This window comes from Hyperolius riggenbachi, chromosome 4, assembly GCF_040937935.1.
Source record: "Hyperolius riggenbachi isolate aHypRig1 chromosome 4, aHypRig1.pri, whole genome shotgun sequence".
Classification (NCBI taxonomy): domain Eukaryota; kingdom Metazoa; phylum Chordata; class Amphibia; order Anura; family Hyperoliidae; genus Hyperolius; species Hyperolius riggenbachi.
This window is the reverse complement of record NC_090649.1, coordinates 169,185,518-169,211,528: the sequence shown is the minus strand read 5'-3', so window position 1 is coordinate 169,211,528 and position 26,011 is coordinate 169,185,518. Positions and strand designations below refer to the sequence as shown.

At 42.2% G+C, this 26,011-nt stretch overlaps 1 protein-coding gene across 1 annotated transcript in view; it reads left to right on the top strand.

Annotated features, from left to right (window-relative positions):
• The window catches only part of SI (sucrase-isomaltase), a 328,081-nt gene that overhangs the window by 166,204 nt on the left and 135,866 nt on the right, over window positions 1-26,011 (top strand). Inside the window, exons 23-24 of the mRNA XM_068280942.1 lie at window positions 13,233-13,321; window positions 25,261-25,310. Of these exons, the coding sequence (XP_068137043.1) occupies window positions 13,233-13,321; window positions 25,261-25,310 (139 nt within the window). The remainder of the gene's footprint in view (window positions 1-13,232; window positions 13,322-25,260; window positions 25,311-26,011) is intronic.

Here is a 26,011-nt window from a genome sequence, read left to right as displayed (position 1 = left end):
AAAAAAATCGGAATTGCATGTAGTGTGCAAGAGGCCTAAGGAATGATTTGCAAATTCACTTATTGCACAGTCAAAGAAGTACCTTCGTATTCATATAGACCTGAATATTTGAAAATGCCTTCTGTTTTTAGAAAGAAACTCAAATTTAGCAAGAGCATTATGTGAATCTAAAATTCCCCAACAAAAAGATAATCTGTTGGGGAAGTGAAAAAAGGTGACCATGTTGTATACCCAAGAAGCTCAGGGTGACCCAAAACCACTAGAATAGTATAGAGGACTAAAACAGATCAAAAAGCCCTCCTACTAAGAAGCAATGCCTAGTGTAATTTGCCTTCTTAAATCAGTCACCTGAGCTACTTGGGTATTCTGTTGTATTTGTCCAAGCCCTTGTCCATAAAGCCATATCAATCCCTGACATGCACTGAGGGGGACCAACATTCGGAAACAGGCTGTGTGCATGCTGGGTTGATGTTGCTCTGTAATTTTTAATAAGCTATAGGCTTACTGTACACCAGCAGTTCTGGATGTAATATAAGCCTGGCTTCAGGGGCATAAAGAGATAATTTACATATTCAGTAGTGATGCATTGTGGGAAACCACAGTCGCTCACTTAAAGCTGAATCATCACAAATACCTTCTGTTTTAAGAAGGCAAACTGCACTGAACATCGGATGTTATGTAGTTTATGGACTTTGATTGTAAAAAATAAGCACCACTCAGTTTCTTATAAATCAATGCAGCAATGATAACTGTGTTTCAGATATAAAATGAATTCCAGGCTCACACTGCCCTTCTAGCAAAAAAAAAAATTAAAAAATTAAAAAATCTGCAATAATACAGTGTACAATATTACTTAGTACTTCAGTTTAAGATGCTGTAATTTCTTCATAAATGACCCAAATGATAATTTGTTAAAAGAAAGGATGATGCAACGTATTATAAATTCACTCCTTGATAGTTAGCAGAATGATAATTACATCTTATCAGTAATTATGGTAAGATGATGATTCTCTTACAGTCGTGTAAAATATTGCTTTAAGCACTCAAATGGACATAACATTATGCATTATGTCAAGATCGCAGCAGCGCACTCTGGCTTTCAAGAAAAAGCTGATTTTCAAGCAGACTGACATTCTTCATCCCCAGAGGTCTGTTAGGCATCTGCAAATATAAAAGCTACTAAGTGGGGGGAAAAAAAAGTTTTACTGAAATAAAAGTACAGTATGTCAGTACCGGCGTTGCTTGTGCAGCTGAACTGTATCCTGCATAACCCCAAAGCACACAGCCAATAAAAGGAAAGCTACACTTCAAATTTAACATTTGGTCAGAGTTAAACGTCTTTGAGAAAGGTTACCAGTTTCATTATCCTGGTGTAGCTTCCATGAAAACTATTTTACAGTTCATGAAAAGAGAAGAATTAGGTGTGATCCTGCAAAACATTGGTCTGGAAATAAGAAGATTTGGAAGCTGCTTTAGGAATTTGCTACTATCTCTTTTAAAAATCTCATAAATGAGTTTTGTTGAAAATAAATTCATTTATCATGTCTGTAAAAAAGGTATAGCAGTACTCAGATATATATTTAGAGAGAGATACGAACGGAGACGGCACGCAACTGGCTTCAGCAAATAACTGTATTCAATAGCAAACAGAGGCACACGACATGTTTCAAGTGTCCCTGAAGAAGGGCTCCGCCTGAAACATGTTGTGTGCCTCTGTTTGCTATTGAATACAGTTATTTGCTGAAGCCAGTTGTGTGTCATCCCCGTTTGTATCTCTAGTACTACTGTTGAGCAGAAGTGGTGTACCTGCAGGAGTCTGGCACCGACACAAAGGTCTTTATATATATATATATATATATATATATATATATATATACAGTGGGATGCGAAAGTTTGGGCAACATTGTTATTCGTCATTATTTTCCTGTATAAATCGCAGATTGTTACGATAAAAAATGTCAGTTAAATATATCATATAGGAGCCACACACATTGATATTTGAAAAGTGAAATTAAGTTTATTGCATGTACAGAAAGTGTGCAATAATTGGTTAACCTCCCTGGCGGTTTATTAAAATCCGCCAGGGGGCAGCAAATACGTTTTTTAATTATTTTTTTTTTCATGTAGCGAGACGTCTCGTTACATGATAGCCGCTGCTCAGCGGCATCCCCCCAGCCCAAAGAACGGGATCTCTTGGAGGGCTTCCCCCATCGCCATGGCGACGGGGCGGGATGACGTCACCGACTTCATCGACGTCGTGACGTCAAAGGGGAATCCGATCCACCCCACAGCGCTGCCTGGCACTGATTGGCCAGGCAGCGCACGGGGTCTCGCCTGGGGGGGCCCTGCATCACGGCGGGTAGCGGCGGATCGGTGGCGGGCGGCAGCGATCGGGTGAGACACGCAGCAAGCAAAGTGCTTGCTGCGTGTTTTAAAAAAATATTCAAATCGGCCCAGCGGGGCCTGAGCGGCGACCTCCGGCGGTAATGGACGTAACAATGCGTCCATACCGCTAAAGAGGTTAAACAAAATTAGGCAGATGCATACATTTGGGCACCACAAAAAAGAAATGAAATCAATATTTAGTAGATCCTCCTTTTGCAGAAATTACAGCCTCTAAACACTTCCTGTAGGTTCCAATGAGAGTCTGAATTCTGGTTGAAGGTATTTTGGACTATTCCTCTTTACAAAACATCTCTAGTTCATTCAGGTTTGATGGCTTCCGAGCATGGACAGCTCATTCTAACTCACGTCACAGATTTTCAATTATATTCAGGTCTGGGGACTGAGATGGCCATTCCAGAATGTTGTACTTGTTCCTCTGCATGAATGCCTTAGTGAATTTTGAGCAGTGTTTAGGGTTGTTGTCTTGTTGAAAGATCCAGCCCGCGGCACAGCTTCAGCTTTGTCACTGATTCCTGGACATTGGTCTCCAGAATCCGCTGATACTGAATGGAATCCATGCGTTCCTCAACTTTGACAAGATTCCCAGTCCCTGCACTGGCCACACAGCCCCAAAGCATGAGGGAACCATTACCATATTTTACTGTAGGTAGCAGGTGTTTTTCTTGGAATGCTATATTGTTTTTTCTCCATGCATAACGCCCTTTGTTATGCCCAAATAACTCAATTTTAGTTTCATCATTCCACAGCACCTTATTCCAAAATGAAGCTGGCTTGTCCAAATGTGCTTTAGCATACCCCAAGCGACTCTGTTTGTGCTGTGGGCAGAGAAAAGGCTTCCTCTGCATACAGCATCTCCTTGTGTAAAGTGCGCAGAATGGTTGAACAATGCACAGTGACTCCATCTGCAGCAAGATGATGTTGTAGGTCTTTGGTGATGGACTGTGGGTTGACTCTGACTGTTCTCACCATTCGTTGCTTCTGTTTATGCAAGATTTTTCTTGGTCTGCCACTTTGAGCCTTAACTTGAACTGAGCCTGTGGTCTTCCATTTCCTCAATATGGTCCTAACTGTGGAAACAGACAGCTGAAATCTCTGAGACATCTTTCTGTATCCTTCCCCTAAACCATGATGGTGAACAATCTTTGTCTTCAGGTCATTAGAGAATTGTTTTGAGACCCCCATGTTGCTACTCTTCAGAGTAATTTAACAGAGGTGGGGAACTTACAATTGACCCCCTTAAATACTTTTTCTTATAATTGGATTCACCTGTGTATGTAGGTCAGGGGGGGTCACTAAGCTTACCAATCCAGTTTGAGTTTCAATAATTAGTTCTAAAGGTTTTGGAATCAATAAAATGGCAACAGTGCCCAAATTTATGCACCTGCCTAATTTTATTTAAACAATTATTGCACACTTTCTGTAAATCCAATAAACTTCACTTCTCAAATATCACTGTGTGTGTCTACTATATGATATATTTAACTGACATTTTTTATCGTAACAACCAACGATTTATACAGGGAAATCATGATGATTAACAACGTTGCTGTAACGATCGGTGAAGCACAGAGAGAACCTGATTACCGGTGATCTGCAGTATCACTGGGAATACAGATGTATACCAGATTATAAGTGATCTGCAGTATCACTGATAATCCGATATACTCGCTAACCTCTGTTCACCTGAGTAGAGTGTAGTGTTTGGTGTAACGGTAACACTTAGAGGACTAGGCCTCAGTGCAGCAAGGAGTACTGCACAGATTCCTTCCGCAGACCTGAGCTCTCCAAGACGGGAGGAGTCAGACTGACAGTAGGAAGGATGGTCTGAAAGTGACACTCAGGAGGAGGTTTCACTGACAGGACGGGGAACCGCCTCCAATAGTAAGGTTGGTTCTCGAGGTCGGACAAGCCAGGTCGTACACACACGGACAGATAAAGTACAAGATCAGGAGGCAAAGGCGGAGTCTAAGTACAGGCAGGGTATCGGAAACGGGGTATCAGGAATATCGAGGTACAAAATCAGGAGGCAGAAGCAGAGTCTAGGAACGAGCCAGGGTTCGGCAACAGAGTATCAGAAATATCGAGGTGCAAGATCAGAGTTCAGGAGGATAGTCAGGCAGGCAAAGAGTCATAACAGATAATCACAATCAAACTAGTACTTTAGCTATCAACAGAATCTAGCTAAGTGTAGGATTACAGCTCCAGCTGGTCCTGGCACACTTGCGGATCTGACTACGGATCTGGGTGCTCCCACGTATGTGATCGCAACGCCAGACAAGGAACAAGTGAACAGCCAGCAGTATATATACCCAAGGACCTTTACAGGACCTCCCTAATTGCTGGACCAATGAGAGTTGTGGAAAATGTCAGTTGACCAGCCTGGTCAGCTGACTCACTTCTGGCTGTTATATAAGCTCTGTCTCTGTGCGCGCGCGCGTGTTACTCTGAATCCTGGTGGACTATCAGTCCCAGCCACACTAGAACTGTCTTGCAATGTATCCAGTTCCAATGCGGATTCCGCTGTTCCCAATGCGGATTCCGCCGCTCTGCCTATGCGGCATGCGGCATTTTTTCCGCGTTGTGACGCCATGCTGGACGCGGAGACAGCCGCCTCACCTTGAGAGACGGCGGCTTTTCCACGTTTCTTCACAGTACCCCCCTCCCGAGGAGTGGACTCCGGACAACTCCTACCAGGTTTCTCGGGATGTAAGGCGTGAAACTCCCTCCTTAATCCGTCCGCATGCATGCGATTCCCCGGTACCCATTGTCTCTCCTCAATGCCGTACCCTTTCCAATGTACGAGATATTGTACTGAGTTTTGTACAATGCGTGAATCTAAAATCCTTTCTACCTCGTACTCAGGCTGATCATCTACCAACACAGGAGGAGGAGGAGTGGGACCCACATGGACCGCTAACTTAAGGAGGGACACATGGAAGGACCTTACCCCACGCATGCTGGCGGGAAGATCAATGGAATAAGTAACGTTATTGATCTTCTTAGCCACCGCAAATAGGCCCACAAACCTGGGGCCCAATTTATCTGAAGGCTGTCTCAGGGTCAAGTGACGTGTGGACACCCAGACCAAGTCTCCTGGCTGGAACTTCCACTCCAACGAGCGTCTCTTGTCAGCCTGACCCTTTTGACTCTGGAATGCTTTTTCCAGATTACTCTTCACCGTCCCCCAGATGCCTTTCAATGCCCTCTGCCAGACTTCCAGGGTTGGAAACGGAGAAGAAGCAACTGGCAAGGGGGAAAATTTGGGCGATCTCCCCGTTACAATCTGGAACGGAGAAAAAACAGACGACGAATTTTTCAAATTGTTCTGAGCGAACTCTGCGAAGGCCAGAAATTTTACCCAGTCATTCTGCGCCTCTGCAACATAACATCTTAAGAACTGCTCCAAAGACTGATTAATCCGTTCAGTCTGCCAATTGGTCTGTGGGTGGTAGCCGGACGAGAAAGACAGCTTCATGCCCATTTGGTGGCAAAATGCCCTCCAGAATCTAGAAATGAATTGGACTCCCCTATCCGACACTATGTTTTCTGGAATGCCATGCAGCCGGAAAATGTGGATGATGAATAGGTCGGCCAATTCCTGGGCCGAGGGGAGTCCTTTCAAGGGCACGAAATGGGCCATCTTGCTGAAGCGGTCGACTACCACCCAAATGACCGACATGCCCTCAGACCTGGGGAGCTCACCCACGAAATCCATGGACAAGTGGGTCCATGGCTCACTCGGGGCGGGCAAAGGCTGTAAGGTACCGACAGGTGCCAGTCGGGAGGGTTTACTCTTAGCACATATTGCACATTCCCTAACAAATTCCCTGCAATCAACAGACAGGGAGGGCCACCAGGCACACCTGGCTACAAGATCCTGTGTTCTGGCGACTCCGGGATGTCCAGCATTTTTATGTGCGTGGAACATTTCAAGGATCTGAAGACGAAAGGGCAAGGGAATGAACATGACCCCTTCAGGCTTCCCTTCCGGGATGTCCTGCTGGAAGGGGCTCAACTTCTCCTTCCAGTCTTCCCAAGTATCCATTGCAGCCAGCACCAATTTTTGGCGGAACAATTGTCTCAGGGACGGAGGACTGTGCTGTCTCTGGCTCAAAGCACCTGGATAGCACATCTGCCTTAGTATTCTTACTGCCCGGGGTGTACGTAATCATGAATGTGAACCTTGAAAAAAACAGGGACCATCGAGCCTGACGAGGGCTTAACCTCTTAGCCCCCTCGATGTATTCCAGATTCTTGTGGTCGGTAAAAACCGTGATAGTATGCTCCGCTCCTTCTAACCAATGACGCCATTCTTCAAAGGCTAGTTTAATGGCTAAGAGCTCCCTGTTGCCTATATCGTAGTTTCTCTCTGCTGGAGAGAATCTCTGAGAAAAATAGGCACACGGGTGCAATCTACCCTGTAAACCTGAGACAGCACAGCCCCCACCCCGACTTCTGAGGCATCTACCTCAACAATAAAAGGGAAGGAAGTGTCTACGTGTCTTAGTATGGGTGCCGTGCAGAACAGCTCCTTCAAGGTCGAAAATGCCTGTAGGGCCTCAGGCGACCAGTGAGTAGTATCTGCCCCTTTCCTAGTGAGACTGGTGAGAGGTGCAATGACTGTGGAGTACCCCTTTATGAACCTTCTATAATAGTTTGCAAAGCCCAGAAAATGTTGCAACGACTTTAACCCCACCGGCTGAGGCCACTCCAGAACAGCGGATACCTTGGCAGGGTCCATAGACAGGCCCGAGGTGGAGACTATGTACCCCAGAAAGGCGACAGATGTAACTTCAAAAATACATTTTTCCAACTTGGCGTACAGCAGATTTTGTCTCAGCTTGTTTAGCACAAATCTGACATGGACCCTGTGCTCGGAGAGGTTGTTGGAGTAGATTAGTATATCGTCAAGGTATACAAGCACAAATCTACCCAACACCTCCCTGAATACCTCATTAATTAATTCCTGGAAGACGGCTGGTGCATTGCACAACCCGAAGGGCATCACTAAGTACTCGTAATGCCCGTCGGGTGTGTTGAAGGCCGTCTTCCATTCATCACCCTTTCTAATGCGGATCAGGTTGTATGCACCCCTCAGATCCAATTTTGAAAAGATCTTAGCGTCTGTGACCTGCGTGAATAAATCGTTTATTAATGGCAATGGATAACGATTCTTCACCGTGATTTTATTTAGGCCCCGATAATCTATGCAAGGTCGAAGACCTCCGTCTTTTTTCTTAACAAAAAAGAAACCGGCCCCCACAGGCGAGCGGGAGGGGCGAATGAACCCCTTGGCCAGATTGTCACGGATGTACTCCTGCATAGCCACTTTCTCTGGTCCAGACAAATTATACAGGTGACCCCTAGGGGGCATACAACCGGCACGGAGATCGATGGGGCAATCGAAAGGGCGATGAGGAGGTAACCTATCAGCAGCCTTGGGGCAGAATACATCCGAGAATTCGGAGTATTGCTCGGGAATACCCTCCACATGAACCTTGGTCTGACCTAATATCACTTTCCCTAGACACTGTTGGGAACAGAAGTCTGACCAACTGGTTAGTTGTCCTGTCGCCCAATTAATCTGTGGTGAATGAAGCTGCAGTCAGGGCATACCTAGGACAATGGTGGAGGTGGTCATATGTAACACAAAAAAACGTAAACTCTCCCTATGCAGTACCCCAGTAATGACTTCCACCTCTGGTGTCTGGGACAGCGGACGGTCCCTTTGTAACAGGGAGTCGTCGACAGCAGTAACCTGGATAGGTGGTTTTACTGGGGTGAGAGGAATGTCCAACTTCTCTGCAAATTCGGAACTCATGAAATTAGCCGCGGAGCCTGAATCAATAAAGGCCTCCGTGGCTTCAGATTTGTCCCCCCCATGTAATTGTACAGGGGAGGAGCAATCGTCTTTCTTTCAGGGGTGTGAGCTGGGCGCCTAGGGTGTCACCCCTTATCACTCCTAGGCGGTAGCATTTCCCGGCTTATCCCTATTAGGATTAATGGGACAGTCTCGTACCCTATGCCCCCCTTCCCCACAGTATAAACATAGTTGTTCCGACAATCTCCGTCTTCTCTCCACTTGGGTCAACTTAGACCGACTGATCTGCATCGGCTCAGGTGGAGGCAAGACCGGAGGCGATGAGACAGAAGGAGACGGAGTTACTAGGGGTGCAGTGGGAGGCACTGCGTAAGAGGTCGACCTAACCCGATGACTGCCCCTAGTCTGTCTCTGATGGCGTAGCCTACGGTCGATTCGAATGGCCGATGAGATGGCCTCATCGACTGTTTTGGGTTCGGGTTGGCTTAACATTAGGTCAGAGACCTCATCCGACAACCCAGACAGGAAGTAATCTAACAGGGCATAGGTGTCAAAATCTGGAGGTAACTGACCACCTACGAAATTCTGCCGCGTAATCCTCGACCGAGCCTCTGCCTTGCCGCAAAAGTTTGAGCTTCCGCTCAGAGGTTGCCGCAAGGTCAGGGTCATCATATATCACTGCTATGGCCTTAAAAAATTCCTCTACCGAGGTCAGATCTGTATCTGTGGGAGGCAGGTTGTATGCCCAGGACTGGGAATCACCAGTTAACAAGGTTTTAATAAAAATGACCCGTGGGGTCTCAGTCCCCGAGGATCGGGGTCTCAACTCGAAATATGATAACACTCTACTCCTTAAATTCCGGAAGTCAGACTTGTGGCCGGAAAATTTGTCTGGTATGGGCATACGTATGTCATCACTAGGAGGGGATCGCACCGAATCAACTGACGTATGAAGGGTTTGCACAGAGCCTGTTAGGGCATCAATTAAAGCTTTGTGCTGGCCCAGTGCTTGATGAATAGTATCCACCGAAGTGGCGAGCACAGTCAGAGGGTCAGCGCGTGCGTCCATCTGTTTATTGGTCTGGCGTTCTGTAACGATCGGTGAAGCACAGATAGGACCTGATTACCGGTGATCTGCAGTATCACTGGGAATACAGATGTATACCAGATTATAAGTGATCTGCAGTATCACTGATAATCCGATATACTCGCTAACCTCTGTTCACCTGAGTAGAGTGTAGTGTTTGGTGTAACGGTAACACTTAGAGGACTAGGCCTCAGTGCAGCAAGGAGTACTGCACAGATTCCTTCCGCAGACCTGAGCTCTCCAAGACGGGAGGAGTCAGACTGACAGTAGGAAGGATGGTCTGAAAGTGACACTCAGGAGGAGGTGTCACTGACAGGACGGGGAACCGCCTCCAATAGTAAGGTCGGTTCTCGAGGTCGGACAAGCCAGGTCGTACACACACGGACAGATAAAGTACAAGATCAGGAGGCAAAGGCGGAGTCTAAGTACAGGCAGGGTATCGGCAACGGGGTATCAGAAATATCGAGGTACAAAATCAGGAGGCAGAAGCAGAGTCTAGGAACGAGCCGGGGTTCGGCAACAGAGTATCAGAAATATCGAGGTGCAAGATCAGAGTTCAGGAGGATAGTCAGGCAGGCAAAGAGTCATAACAGATAATCACAATCAAACTAGTACTTTAGCTATCAACAGAATCTAGCTAAGTGTAGGATTACAGCTCCAGCTGGTCCCGGAACACTTGCGGATTTGACTACGGATCTGGGTGCTCCCACGTATGTGATCGCAACGCCAGACAAGGAACAAGTGAACAGCCAGCAGTATATATACCCAAGGACCTTTCCAGAACCTCCCTAATTGCTGGACCAATGAGAGTTGTGGAAAATATCAGCTGACCAGCCTGGTCAGCTGACTCACTTCTGGCTGTTATATAAGCTCTGTCTCTGTGCGCGCGCGCGCGTTACTCTGAATCCTGGTGGACTATCAGTCCCAGCCACACTAGAACTGTCTTGCAATGTATCCAGTTCCAATGTGGATTCCGCTGTTCCCAATGCGGATTCCGCCGCTCTGCCTATGCGGCGGTTTTTCCGCGTTGTGACGCCATGCTGGACGCGGAGACAGCCGCCTCACCTTGAGAGACGGCGGCTTTTCCGCGTTTCTTCACAGTTGCCCAAACTTTCGCATCCCACTGTATATAGCTGTCCCAGTTATCCCTCACAGCCAGGGGTAGTGTGCACGCAAAACAGTCAGGGACGACCGAAACTGTCTGCCGGTATAAAGTGTTTTTGCTCTAATAAAAAAGAGCTGTGTGCTGCAATCCCTATGTCTTTGTTTATATATATATTTATAGTACTAGGGATGCTCATTCAGATTTCGCAGAATTGAAATTTCCTCATTTCCGATTTGGAAATTGGCATTTCTGATCGGAATTTGGAAAACGAAAATCAGAATTCTGCTGAAATCAGATTTATTGCAGCTCAGTAATTTTAGCCAAATCACAGAACTTGGAACCAATGGACCAATCAGAGAATGCAGAATTCTTCCCCAAAAAATGGTATCACCTTGGACATTTTAGACCAGTCACATTTCTGTTTTTCTGATTTACGATTTAAGGATATAATCACTGCTTATGCAGTGATGCATTGTGGGACACCTCAAAGCTCACTCCAACCTGAATAATCACAAAAACCTTCTGTTTTAAAAAGGCAAACCACTGTTTTGAATAACATTTTAGTAAGGCGGCCTTTGATCTCTTTCAGCCCCTTACACACTCCTAGGAGTTCTGGTTCACTGTGATCTTGCTGGGCAATCTGTAACTCTGGGTGTTTAAAAGCCTACCCCATAGAGCCATATTAATCCAGGTCATGCACTGATGAGGATCAACCAATCCAAAACAGACTATATGCATGTTGGGTTAGTTTGACTCTGTAATATTAACAAGCTGATACATCATTGCAGTCCTAGTACCAAAGAAAAGTATCCATCTGGGCATTTAAATAAACGTCACCAAATACTGCAAAAAATATAGGTTACCTTCTGGAGAAGTGACTGTGTCACGTAACACATAAAGGAGCACAGGAAGGGAGCGTGGTTCACACTAGGAGTTGCCGGACTGGGTAAGAGACTATCTATTTTTGGCTTAGTAGCCACTTTATCTTTGACAGCTCAATCCGATTGCAGGGCTTTATCATTTATCACATTGGAAGGCTATTATTTATTATTGTTGGTCTATGCTTTTTAAATGTAATCCCATGTCCTGGTCTCTCAGAATACTTTTATATACAACTGGTAATATATTAGTGTGTGAATTACCTGTTTTCCTGTGAATTGATGGGATTTTAATTTTTATGGTAGTTTTGAGATACGTTCCCTAAGAAAACATTTGATATTTTTGCAATATTTGATGACGTTTATTTAATTGCCCAGATGAATACTTTTCTTTGGTACTAAGAGTATAACATGTCCATGGCAACAACCCTGCTCAGGGGCATTTTGCTCTATATTAGTTGTTTAACATTGTTGCAGTCCAGCGGTTCTGAAGGTGTGGCTAGCTTACAGGGACAACAAAAGATGATTTGAATATTCAGCAGTGGTGCACTGTGGGACACCTCAAAGCTCATTCCAACACGAATAATCACAAACACCTTCTGTTTTAAGAAGGAAAACTGTTCCTTGTGCTGGTTCAGCATGTGCATCATTTAGGAATCGTAGATTAACTGCTAATGAATGCCTGACAATCTTTGATCCATTGAAAAAAATGGATCAAAGATTGTTAGGCATTCATTAGCAGTTCATCTACGATTCCTAAATGATGCACATGCTGAACCAGCACAATTTGTATTATTATTTAGTGTATATAGCGCCAATATCTTCCTCAGCATTTTACAGAGTAAATATCCATGTCTCTAAAGGGGCCCATACATTGGGCCGATTAGCGGCCGATCGATCACAAATCGATTGGCCGATCGATCGATTTGTGGCCGATTTCGATCGATTTCAATCGATCTGACATGCTGGAAAATCTAGGTCGATCTGTTGAGATTGCTTATCACTTTCCATTGGACCTAATGGAAATCTGATGGCAAACAAATGCCATCAGATCAATTTTCAATAAATTTCATACTGAAATATATTGGAAATCTGTTCCTAGTAAAAAATGTTCCTAAACACATCAGATAGATCAGAAATCTAACTGATGATCTATCTGCTGCTAATCTAACAAGTGTATGGCCACCTTAACTGTCTCTCTGAGGAGTTCAGGCAATTTACGTCAGACTTTTATTGTAGTGCCTTGCAAAAAACACACGAAACATTGTGACAAAGCAATGTCCAGACAAGCTATGTAAACAGGTAACATGCTGCATATCAGCAAGTTTATCATGCTAGCCAAAGCCCTAGGTGAAAGAAAATGTGGCTGGCCCCATCATGCATAATTCAGAAATGTGAATTGTTTATTTATTTTTTTGCAGGTCTCATCAGGTTTTTTTTTTTTTTTTTTTTTTAATGGAAAGTGAGATTTACTTTAGCTGGGAACTTTTAACAAATGTGATTTTATAAGTTGTTTTATAATAGTATAGGTTTACTTTAATGGCTCAACACATATGTCACAGTTTGCATTCTATATTCATTTATGCATGGATATTTGATCTATGCACTACAATGTTAGAGACTAAGGCAATTTTTAGATTGAATTATCCAATAATGATGTCAACCATAACTAAAATGTTCTATTGTCTTTCTCATACTACCCCATAACATTGCTTATTAAACTGGTTTGCACCAATCTAGTCACTGCAGGAGATATTTAACAATTAGAGTGTAAAAGAACATTGTGCAGTATAAATGTCTTTATTATTTTTCTTTTAATTTGAACTTATGCCAGCTACTAGATAAACTTATTTTTACATGATACGACTTTCTAGCTTTTTTTCTGTTTTAATATGCAAATGATATAAACAACTTTTTATTATCAATTTGTTTTAGCCGTAAAAATCCTCTTGGCCTTATAGTTGCCTTGGATGATGCACAGTCTGCCAAAGGAGAACTCTTCTGGGATGACCTAGAATCAAGAGGTAGATTCAAATACAAGTTCATATTCTTGGTAGTTTCAGCAATAGGCCACACTTTTTTAAATGTAATATTTATTTATTGTTTTAATGCAGCTAAAGGTTTTAAGATCATTTCATAAAGTGCAGCATACATGTATTAAATGTTCTATTAGCAATTGTAGGAAATGGTTAACTAGAGGCTAATCAACAACTGATTGATCTTGCAGTAATATTAAGGTTTGCATCCATTTGAGAATTCAGGAAAATTTCATCTAGCATTTAGATTCATTTATTGACCATTATCTCTTTGTAATGAGACCACAATGAATAATTAATGTGCATACTCATACTGTTAATCACGATTGCCAGATGGTATTATCAGACATGTTATACAACATTACTGCCTTTTTTGGTTTTATTCAAATAAAAATAATAACTAAAAAGTGTCAATTAAATTCCACTGCAGTCACTGACCATATACATTTTAGTGAAAAAAGTATATCTGCCAATCCCTTGTGTATGTGCTTGAAATAGCATTTAAAGTATTGCTGTTTGAATCTGGGTCTAACCTAGACATATGTTGTTCAATCCAAACCAAACAAGCCTGCATATCGCTGACATTCAGGTTTCTTTTTAGGGAAATGATTTAACTGTCTGTGGTTACCTGGTCTTACTTGTTGATAAATGCATTCCTATGCATGCACAACATAGGTTCCACCTCTTTTATTTCCTTGTTTTTATTGAAATGTATTTAAATAAGCAGCAGGTCCCCAAGCCTCTTTTAACCCATTGCCAAAATGGCTGATCATGCAAATATGGTGTTCTGTCTCTGGGACTATACCAGCTTGCATAGTTTATCACATGAGGTTGGGCTTTGCAAGAAGTAGGAGAAATCTTTACCCTCTTGCACATCCTGCCGAGGTGGAACTAATGATCCAGTATGCTGGATCTTTAAGCAACAATTTGCTGCCAAGTCCCTTGTTCCCCTCCTTACCCCACCTACAGTAACAATAACAATAACAATAATATTTATATAGCGCTTTTCTCCCTGGGGACTCAACTAACTGCTCTGTTGCCTAGCAATGCATCTGTGCAGCATGGTATTAAGTTCAACACTTGCTAGATGGCACAAATTGACGGGAGAATGCACTTTAAGAATCCCAGAGAAGTTTTTATTGTGGTGTGTTAATGCCTGTCTCCAGGATTACCAGTTGTTAGATTATATTGTCAAACCTCTATTGAGTTCCTGGGAACAGGAAGTGATGACAACAATGATGTTCCATACCCTCATTGAATTCACTCATTTGCCTGTATTGCCTGCCCTGCATTTTATTGATTTTGCTTTTAAGCACATCCACATGAACCTACATTATATCCACATCTGGCACATATAATGTTTGCTACTAAAAATGAGTAATCATAGGAGTCGATTCATAAAGCATTACCGCATTCGGCAATGCAGAAAACAGCTGACTTTACTGAGCACTTAGGAAAATGTCATTTCATAAAAGCTAAAATAGAGAACTATGTATTGAAATATGTTGAATAGTAAAAGTGTGAGAATAAGATACTCTCAAGCCAGGGTTACCTTTCAGGCAACCAGAGTACATGCAGGTGAGGAGATTAGACCTGTCCTCACTCAGGATTAAGAAGTCGCTCTCTGTAGATTGGAAAGAAAAAGGGGTAGGTCACCCCTCCACCAGGGTTTGACACAGTATAATCGGTAGAAAACCGAGGTGCCAGCAGGATAAAAAAAGTCTAAAAACTCTAAAAATTCTTGGGAGGCAGCAGTGGACTTACCCCCAAGAAGCAGACACAATAACTGTCAATTTCAGAGAAACAAATTTTTGTATACTCCCCAAAAAGATGCAATGCGTTTTGCAGGCGTAGCCCGCTTCATCGGGCAATAAAACAGGGGTATAAACAGTAATATGTCAGCATCACGAATAGCGCCCACAGCGCCACAGAGGCGCTATTCATGTTCCTGACATATTACTGTTTATACCCATGTTTTATTGCCTGATGAAGCGGGTTACGCCTGTGAAATGCGTTGCATCTTTTTTGCGGAGTATACAATAAATTTGTTTGTCTGAAATTGACAGTTATCATGTCTGCTTCTTGGAGGTAAGTCCACCGCTGCCTCCCAAGCATTTTTAGAGTTTTTAGACTTTTTTATCCTGCTGGCGCCTCTGTTTTCTAACGATTATTTCATAAAAGCTGTTACCGCATGAAAATCTAAAATTCCAGAGCAGTGAGGTAAATTACAGACTTGTGCGGGAAATACCTCAGCACATGTCAGTAAATGTCAATTCATAAAAGCTAGAACATGCGGTAAAGCACAGGAAAATTACCATCCGGTTTGATGTGGCGAAATCAGAGCAGAGTCTGTGTGAGACTGGGCTGGGAGCCGTGACTCTGAAGCAGAAGCTTCAGTGAGCTATTATTGACAGGAGCAGGAAGCCAATATAAAGAGCCCTTGTCTCCTGCAAGAGCCATGTGATTGTATCTGATTGACCCACAGGCTTCTACGGTGGGACCAGCATCCCTATCCCACACACAGCTAGCAGAGAGATTACGGAACAAAACAGGATGCCTCTTACAATTGTAATTCTGTCTCCGCATGGAAAACAGCATGTAACAACACAGACAACTCACACTCTTCTGCTGTTGCCGATAATGGGCTTCGGTAAATTACCGAACTTCTACCACACCTGTGAAAATTCTTATGAATTAGCACACAAAAGTCTAAATTCCAGAATGCGGTATTTTCCTGACCAGATTTTTTTTCCCCACACAGCCTTTTATGAATTGACCCCATTGTCTATACTATTGTTCCATTTTCTGTGGAACTAGAATATTCAAAAACTCAAAAAATGAAATATCTTGTATACACAACATAATGGCCAATAGTTTTATGTAAAGCCTTTTGCAGAAGTCAAGATAATAAAGAAAGAGCCTGTTTACACTAGACACAATTTCTGAAGCTATATTCGGTACAATAATTTGTTTTCACAGACCATCAGGCTTGAAAGTAGTCATATAACAGTAATCATTTAGGCAAGAACTATATATATATATATATATATATATATATATATAATATATATATATATATATATATATATATATATACACACAGGATCTTCTAAAAAAATTAGCATATTGTGATAAAGTTCATTATTTTCTGTAATGTATTGATAAACATTAGACTGTCATATATTTTAGATTCAAATACACACAACTGAAGTAGTCCAAGCCTTCTATTGTTTTATTACTGATGATTTTGGCATACAGCTCATGAAAACCCAAATTTCCTATCTCAAAAAATTAGCATATTTCATCCGACCAATAAAAGAAAAGTGTTTTTAAAGCAAAAAAAGTCAACCTTCAAATAATTATGTTCAGTTATGCACTCAATACTTGGTCGGGAATCCTTTTGCAGAAATGACTGCTTCAATGCGGCGTGGCATGGAGGCAATCAGCCTGTGGCACTGCTCAGGTGTTATGGAGGCCCAGGATGCTTCGATAGCGGCCTTAAGCTCATCCAGAGTGTTGGGTCTTGCATCTCTCAACTTTCACTTCACAATATCCCACAGATTCTCTATGGGTTTCAGGTCAGGAGAGTTGGCAGGCCAATTGAGCACAGTAATACCATGGTCAGTAAACCATTTACCGGTGGTTTTGGCACTGTGAGCAGGTGCCAGGTCGTGTTGAAAAATGAAATCATCTCCATAAAGCTTTTCAGCAGATGGAAGCATGAACCCACTTTTGAACCAGAAATAGTGGCAGAAGGGCCTGACCTGGGCTACAAAGAAGCAGCACTGGACTGTTGCTCAGTGGTCCAAAGTACTTTTTTCGGATTAAAGCAACTTTTACATGTCATTCGGAAATCAAAGTGCCAGAGTCTGGAAGAAGAGGGGGGGGGGGGGGGTAGAGGGAAATGCCAAAATGCCTGAAGTTCAGTGTCAAGTACCCACAGTCAGTGATAGTCTGTGATGCCACGTCAGCTGCTGGTGTTGGTCCACTGTGTTTTATCAAGGGCAGGGTCAATGCAGCTAGCTATCAGGAGATTTTGGAGCACTTCATGCTTCTATCTGCTGAAAAGCTTTATGGAGATGAAGATTTCATTTTTCAGCATGACCTGGCACCTGCTCACAGTGCCAAAACCACCGGTAAATGGTTTACTGACCATGGTATTACTGTGCTCAATTGGCCTGCCAACTCTCCTGACCTGAACCCCATAGAGAATCTGTGGGATATTGTGAAGAGAAAGTTGAGAGACGCAAGACCCAACACTCTGGATGAGCTTAACCACTTGAGGACCCACCCTTTACCCCCCTTAAGGACCACCTCTGATTTATGTGATCTGTGCTGGGTGGGCTCTGCAGCCCCCAGCACAGATCAGCTGGCATGCAGAGCGATCAGATCGCCCCCCTTTTTTCCCCCCTATGGGGATGATGTGCATGGGGGGTCTGATCGCTCCTGCTGGTGGCATGTTGCGGGGGGGCACCTCAAAGCCCCCCTCCGCAGCGACATTCACCCCCCTCCCTCTCCTACCTGTCCCCCCGGTGATTGGGGCTGCACAGGACGCTAACTGTCATGTGCAGCCTGTGACAGGATGTCGGCTGTCACATGGCGGCGATCCCCGGCCGCTGATTGGCCGGGGATCGTCGATCTGCCTTACGGCGCTGCTGCGCAGCAGCTCCGTACAATGTAAACAAAGGAGACAAATGTCTTCTGCGTTTACATTTAGTCTGCGAGCCGCGATCAGTGGCTCGCAGGCTATTCACGGAGACCCGCTCCGTGATCTAACAGGAAACGGCCGCTCGCGCGAGCGGCCTTTCCTGATTAATTAGGGAGGCACCTGGCAACGCAGAGCTGCGTCGCTGGTCCTCCAGCTACCACTTTGCCGCCACACGGTATGAGTGTGCGGTCGGCAAGTGGTTAAGGCCGCTATCGAAGCATCCTGGGCCTCCAAAACACCTGAGCAGTGCCACAGGCTGATTGCCTCCATGCCACGCCACATTGAAGCAGTCATTTCTGCAAAAGGATTCCCGACCAAGTATTGAGTGCATAACTGAACATAATTATTTGAAGGTTGACTTTTTTTTGTTTTAAAAACACTTTTCTTTTATTAGTTGGATGAAATATGCTAATTTTTTGAGATAGGAATTTTGGGTTTTCATGAGCTGTATTCCAAAATCATCAATATTAAAAAAAAAAGGCTTGAACTACTTCAGTTGTGTGTATTTGAATCTAAAATATACGAAAGTCTAATGTTTATCAATACATTACAGAAAATAATGAACTTTATCACAATATGCTAATTTTTTGAGTCGATCCTGTATATATATATATATATATATATATATATATATATATATATATATATATATTTTTTTTTTAAATGCAGATAACTCTTTCTTAGGGAACACTGGGAAATACATTAAAGAAAAGCATGTAAAGTAAATCAATAAAATGATGAATAAAATATTTTGAAATATCTGTTTACAAATGCTGCCTATTAAATTTATATCACTTTTTATTTTATTGCTAGTTTATAGGACACTTTTGACTGATTGCTTTAATAGTGCCGGGGAAGCCAGTGGAACATATTTATCCTCAAAGGGTGTTTAAGCTTCCACAGCTTGTATATAATTTTGCTTATATGTGTAATGAAGCATTGCTCTTTTCACAATGCAGCACAGAATAATTAAAGTAATTTACTTAAAACGAGAGCCTGCAATACATGTTGTAATAATAATAATAATAATAATAATAATAATATATATATATATATATATATATATATATATATATATATATATATATATATATATATATATATATATATATATATCACTACCATAAAATGTATTAAAGAAAACTTGTAACTAAAAAAAGTTCCCCTGAGGGGACTCACCTCGGGTGGGGGAAGCCGCCAGATCCTATTGAGGCTTCCCCCTTCCCCCTGTGTCCCACTGTGGTCTCACTGTGCCCCAGCGGAGATGTAAATATTCACCTTCCCGGCCCCAGCGCAGGCGCTGTATCGGCTCTCAGCTCAGAGATAGGCGAAAATAGCTGATTGCTGTTGGGCCTCTCTCCTGTGCAGGTGGAAGTTTCCTGCACCTGCGTAGTAGAGCGGACCTGACAGAGATTGGCTATTTCCGCCTATTTCCATGCTTAGAGCACGGAAATAGACGGAAATCCAGACCAGCGCCACCCGCTGGAGCCAGGGAAGGTAAATATATAATAATATAATATTTTCATGCTTAGAGCACGGAAATAGACGGAAATCCAGCGCCACCCGTTGGAGCCAGGGAAGGTAAAGATATAATAATATAATATATATAATATAATTGTCAGGCTTGTTGAGCGAGGATTGCGGGAGACTTCGGGAGAGCCAGCGATGGATTGCCTGCAGCTACAGGGGCGGGGGAAGCCTCATTGCGACCCTAAGGCTTCCCACTCCCGAGGTAAGTACCCCTCAGGGGATGTTTTTTTCAGTACAGAGTCTCTTTAACATAGTATAACATAATATAACACAACATAGAATACAGTACAATCTATGATAATAATTTCTAAGTTGACCAGCCCCAGCCCGCTCTTATTGGTCATGGCACTGTGTCCATCCACCCTGCCCCCACCCCCTATGATTCAGTTTGAGTGGCCATGGCACTAATTGAATGGCATATGCATGCGGTGGGAAGACGCATGCAAGGCAACAAAATAAGAGCCTGTGCAACATCCATTGCTTGATTTTTTACATTTTTACTTTATAAATTGTTTAGTCAGTGTTTGCCTGTAAAATCTTTCCTCTCCCTGATTTACATTCTGAAATGTATCACTGATACAGTGACATCTTTACTGCTGGCAGGTGCATCACCGTAGTATGTTTGCTTACCATATGTTCCAATGCCAACAAAAATAACTGGTATGGGTCTTCCAAAAAGAGCGCTGTTAAAACAGCACAGGAGATTTGGGCACAGCCGGCGCCGCCATAGGCCATAGTAGGAATTACGGCTATATTGGTGCACAATGAGTAACTTCGGTGCCGTCAGAAGGCGGAGATAAAGTTAATTTTAAAACACTGTATCGCTGGCAGCTGAATTACATCATTCCCTACCATCCCCGTCGACCTAGAGGGAGAATAATAATTAACGCCACCAGGACTTGTGCAGGAGCAGTATAAGCCATACCGGCTGTATCCTGAGCCCAAGTCTCCCGGTAATTATAGGTACGCCTCCCAAAATGCTGTGGGAGGAGAATTCTTCATAATGAACTGCCTAAGCTAAGCATCACTGGAAGGGGAGGTTACATACCACTATACAGCAATGTATAGATATAGGAAGTGTTTCTGGTGCTGAAACCAGAATAATTAACTTTAAAGTGACTGTCCTAAATAATTTACTACAATCTACTATATGTCACTGGAGTTCCTCCATCTCTTTTAGCTTAACTCTTGAAGTTACAAGGGTTAATCCTTGTTTAAATTCATATACATGTAAACATAAGTAATGTGCATGTAAAACACAATAATACCACAGGATTCTTTGCAGATTATGTTGTGGGAGTTTCCAAATTAGGAAAACGAAATGGAAAGACACTTTCAAATATCAATGAATTACGAAAATACTTGTGGATCACTGATATATATAGGTCCTTCTCAAAAAATTAGCATCTTGTGATAAAGTTCATTATTTTCTGTAATGTACTGATAAACATTAGACTTTCTTAATATTGATGATTTTGGCATTTAAGTTCATGAAAACCCAGAATTACTATCTTAAAAATGTAGCATATCATGAAAAGGTTCTCTAAACGAGCTATTAACCTAATCAGCTGAACCAACTAATTAACGTTAAACACCTGCAAAAGATTCCTGAGGCTTTTAAAAACTCCCAGCCTGGTTCATTACTCAAAACCGCAATCATGGGTAAGACTGCCGAACTGACTGCTGTCTAGAAGACCATCATTGACACCCTCAAGCAAGAGGTTAAGACACAGAAAGAAATTTCTGAACTAATAGGCTGTTCCCAGAGTGCTGTATCAAGGCACCTCAGTGGGAAGTTTGTGGGAAGGAAAAAGTGTGACAGAAAACGCTGCACAACGAGAAGAGGTGACCGGACCCTGAGGAAGATTGTGGAGAAGGACCGATTCCAGACCTTGGGGGACCTGCAGAAGCAGTGGACTGAGTCTGGAGTAGAAACATCCAGAGCCACCGTTTACAGGCGTGTGCAGGAAATTGGCTACAGGTGCCGCACTCCCCAGGTCAAGCCACTTTTAAACCAGAAGCGCCTGACCTGGGCTACAGAGAAGCAGCACTGGACTGTTGCTCAGCAGTCCAAAGTACTTTTTTCAGATGAAAGCAACTTTTGCATGTCATTCGGAAATCAGGGTGCCAGAGTCTGGAGGAAGACTGGGGAGAAAAAAATGCCAAAAGTCCAGTGTCAAGTACCCACAGTCAGTGATGGTCTTGGGTGCCATGTCAGCAGCTGGTGTTGGTCCACTGTGTTTTATCAAGAGCAGGGTCAATGCAGCTAGCTATCAGGAGATTTTGGAGCACTTCATGCTACCATCTGCTGACAAGCTTTATGGAGATGAAGATTTCAATTTTCAGCATGACCTGGCACCTGCTCACAGTGCCAAAACCACTGGTAAATGGTTTACTGACCATGGTATTACTGTGCTCAATTGGCCTGCCAACTCTCCTGCCCTGAACCCCATAGATAATCTGTGGCATATTGTGAAAAGAAAGTTGAGAGACGCAAGACCCAACACTCTGGATAAGCTTAAGGCCGCTATCGAAGCATCCTGGGCCTCCATAACACCTGAGCAGTGCCACAGGCTGATTGCCTCCATGACACGCCGCATTGAAGCAGTCATTTCTGCAAAAGAATTCCTGACCAAGTATTGAATGCATAACTGAACATAATTATTTGAAAGTTGACTTTTTTTGTTTTGAAAACACTTTTCTTTTATTGGTCGGATGAAATATGCTAATTTTTTGAGATAGGGATGTTGGATTTTCATGAGCTGTATGCCAACATCATCAATATTAAAACAATAAAAGGCTTGAACTACTTCAGTTGTGTGTGATGAATCTAAAATATATGAAAGTCTAATGTTTATCAGTACATTGCAGAAAATAATGAACTTTATCACAATATGCAAATTTTTTTAGAAGGACCTGTATTTCCAGCAATTATTAAAAAAAAAATAGAGTTCACTTTAATTCATTATAAGAACATGAAAGACAAGCCAATTAAATGCATAAGAATCATTTATCGCTGCTCTATCACTGACTTTTCTCTGCTTTATCAATGCCTTTTTATTTACCATAATTATCGAAACAAAGACTGTGATAAAGCAGTAAAGGCAATATCTGATAGAAGGTATCTGGCAAGACTTCCTTCCATTGACTTGCATTGGCATCATCACCTTCAATATGATGATATCAGTAACACTGGTATCAATAACACTATTGGCTTACTTATATGTATGGAAACCCCTAAGTCTAAATAGCGGGGCAGCAAATAAGCAGAGAAAAAGACATACAGAAGGAAATCATATGGCGACAATGCTAAGGCTGCTTCATATATATGAAACTACAGTATTAGTGGGGAAAGATAGAAATATATCCACATTATTTCTTTTTCCAAGTATAAAGTTACAATTGCTCCAGAGCTGTCTCTTGAATATGAACTCTGTTCTCTGTAGGAGTTAATGGGATGCCACATCACAAATCACTAATGCAATGCTGCTATGTACCTCCTGCAGAGCTAAAGAAGCGAAAGCAGAGACATAATCAGTTATATAACTATACATTCAGACTTTCTAAAAAGGTAGTTGAGGAGTTTTTCTTTTTTATGTATCTTGTGTGTGTTCTGCCTAGAGATCAAAAAGAGCTCTGGTTTAATGGTGAACTTTTCTTTCTTTCTTTCTTTCTTTCTTTCTTTCTTTCTTTCTTTCTTTCTTTCTTTCTTTCTTTCTTTCTTTCTTTCTTTCTTTCTTTCTTTCTTTCTTTCTTTCTTTCTTTCTTTCTTTCTCTCTGTTAATAGTTTTACTTCCATTTCCTGCAGTGTAAGAATAGCCAGTACTGTGTCTAGTATCGAACATCTAGGTAATGTTAATGTCATGACAACTGACAGTGCAACTTTCACATAGCAGAATAAGTAAGGCTTTTATTGCATTATGCAAATGTATTTAGACTGTAAGCTCCTCTAAAAGACAGTTAGTGACAGGAGTTATTCAGTGTACTACCTAAAGCGTTGGGCAAGAAGTCAGTGACAAAGAAATGCTTAAGAATTTTAAAAATAACAATAACTCTTGTAAAAAAAAAAAACAAACCAAAAAAAACCATTTGACCTGCAAAACACAGATGGCACCATAAAGTGTAATTTACCTTATTTGTGGATATATTCCCTAAATTGCAGTAAGCAGAGTAATGTGCTAAAGTCTTACCACACACAATGAGTAGAGCGTAATGCACTGCACATAATCTATTGTATTCTGCTCTTCTCATCATGTGGTAAGACGTTACTCTGCTTAGTGAGACTTATGCTTCATACACACTTGAGATAACAGTCTTTGGAAAATGAAAGATCACAGACCAATTTTACCCCATTCCATGTAGTATGAGAGCCCTACTCTACACAATCTATTCTATGGAGCTGCACTCCCCATCAGATAAAATCTTTGCAAGAAGCTGCACACAAAGATGCCCGTACACACTCAAAAGATCATTATCTGCAAAAGATCTGTTCCTGCAACAGATCCATTCCATGCAAAATGCATTATAGTCTATGAGATCTGCAGATCATCATACACACTTGGTTTAACAGACTTCATCTGCATATCTGGCAATCATCTGCAGATCTGAAAATCCACCCTGTTGAATCTGATCTGCAGATGATCTGCAGATGATTGTCTGTTAAACCAAGTGTGTATGATGATCTGCAGATCTCATAGACTATAATGCATTTTGCATGGAATGGATATTTTGCAGGAACAGATCTTTTGCAGATAATGATCTTTTGAGTGTGTACGGGCATCTTTGTGTGCAGCATCCTGCAAAGATTTTATTTGTTGGGGAGTGCAGCTCCATAGAATAGACTGTGTAGAGTATGGCTCTCATACTACATGGAATGGGGTAAAATTGGTCTGTGATCTTTCATTTTCCAAAGACTTTTATCTCAAGTGTGTATGAAGCATTAGACTTTGTGAGACTTCCAAATCTTCAGCTTGTAGTCAAGAAAGCTTTGCTTGTACTCCATTTCCTTACAACCTTAGCAGCTAAGACAAGCAATAGTGGTAACTCACCCCACAATACCTACTGCACTGTAAACTCCTTTAGCTGGGCTGGTCCATGCCATTTTAAAGGGTACATGAAGTCATTTTTTGTGCAGTATTTGACAACACAGATATGTGCCTTTGAGGCTGACGTACCTATGTGACTGGTCCATTTGTCACTGGAGCAGCTGCCAGTCCCCAAATTCCCTTGGTAAAATATTTGACATTAATGTTACATCCTAACAGACAGGAAGAGGCTAACCTCCACTGTTTGTTCCTCCTTGGCCATCTCCACCCTCTCTCCCGCCATTGGCTCCTCTATGCATGGGAAAACATAACTCTTCAAGAAAGTGCACATAATGTGTGCATGATGCAATGCATAAAGATGTGGTCAATTTGCCAGTAAGGAACACATTTTTAAAATGAAAACAAATAAATAAACAAACCTGAGAACTGTGAGGAAACTGGCACAGATAAATTCAGGCAGGAATACAGAACCATGTAATATGTTTTTAAAAAAGTGTTCTATGAAGTTACAGCTTTTCTTTAAGCTGTTAAAGCCTCATTTGACATAATAAGGTGACATACTGTATAATTGTAAACTTACAAACTTTGCACTAATTTGCTCTGTAAATTCAATAACTTTAAATGTTATGCTTTTTCTTCCATAGGGACCGTTGATGCAGGCAACTACATTTTATATCAGTTTTCAGTATCCAATGTAAGTATTCTTAGTTTTATAGTTTCACCTTGCTGCATGATTATATTCACAATACTAGACATATAAAGACAAAATTTGTCATTAGTGTTGTGCAGATTGCTCCACTTAAGCTTGGTACCCTCTAGAAAGCGCCAAACGCCATTGCAATCGCTAGCGATTTGTGATGGCATTTTGCAAGCGATTTTGGGAGTGATTTCCATGCTCCTATACAATAAATTAGAATGGAAACACTCCCAAAATGCTGCATGTCCTGCGATTGTGATTTGCTTAATCGCAATCAATCAGATGAAATCTGTCCCATCCAATGATAGGTGATTGAACTTGACTCTGGAAGCTCAATCCACTGCGGGAAAGCCAGTGCCGGTGCAACTCCTCCAAGCAGGCACACCACCCCTGCTCCACACAGTGATACAGAGTATAGTATAGTAGAAGGAGGCACTCCACAGGCAAGAACTTGCGTTCAGTTTTATTGCATGTCGATACACACTACATGTTTCGGGCTCCGCCCTTCATGAGGTGTAGCCTCCCACCACCTCCACCTTCAATTTATACTCCTGACCCCACCCTCTCAGGGTGGGTCAGTCACCACGTGAACATACTGATATTTAATATGAACATCACATCCTTGATAATAATCTGTTACTTCACAGATAATATAAAGCTATCACCTACATCAGGTATACCCAGAACAAATTCACAAA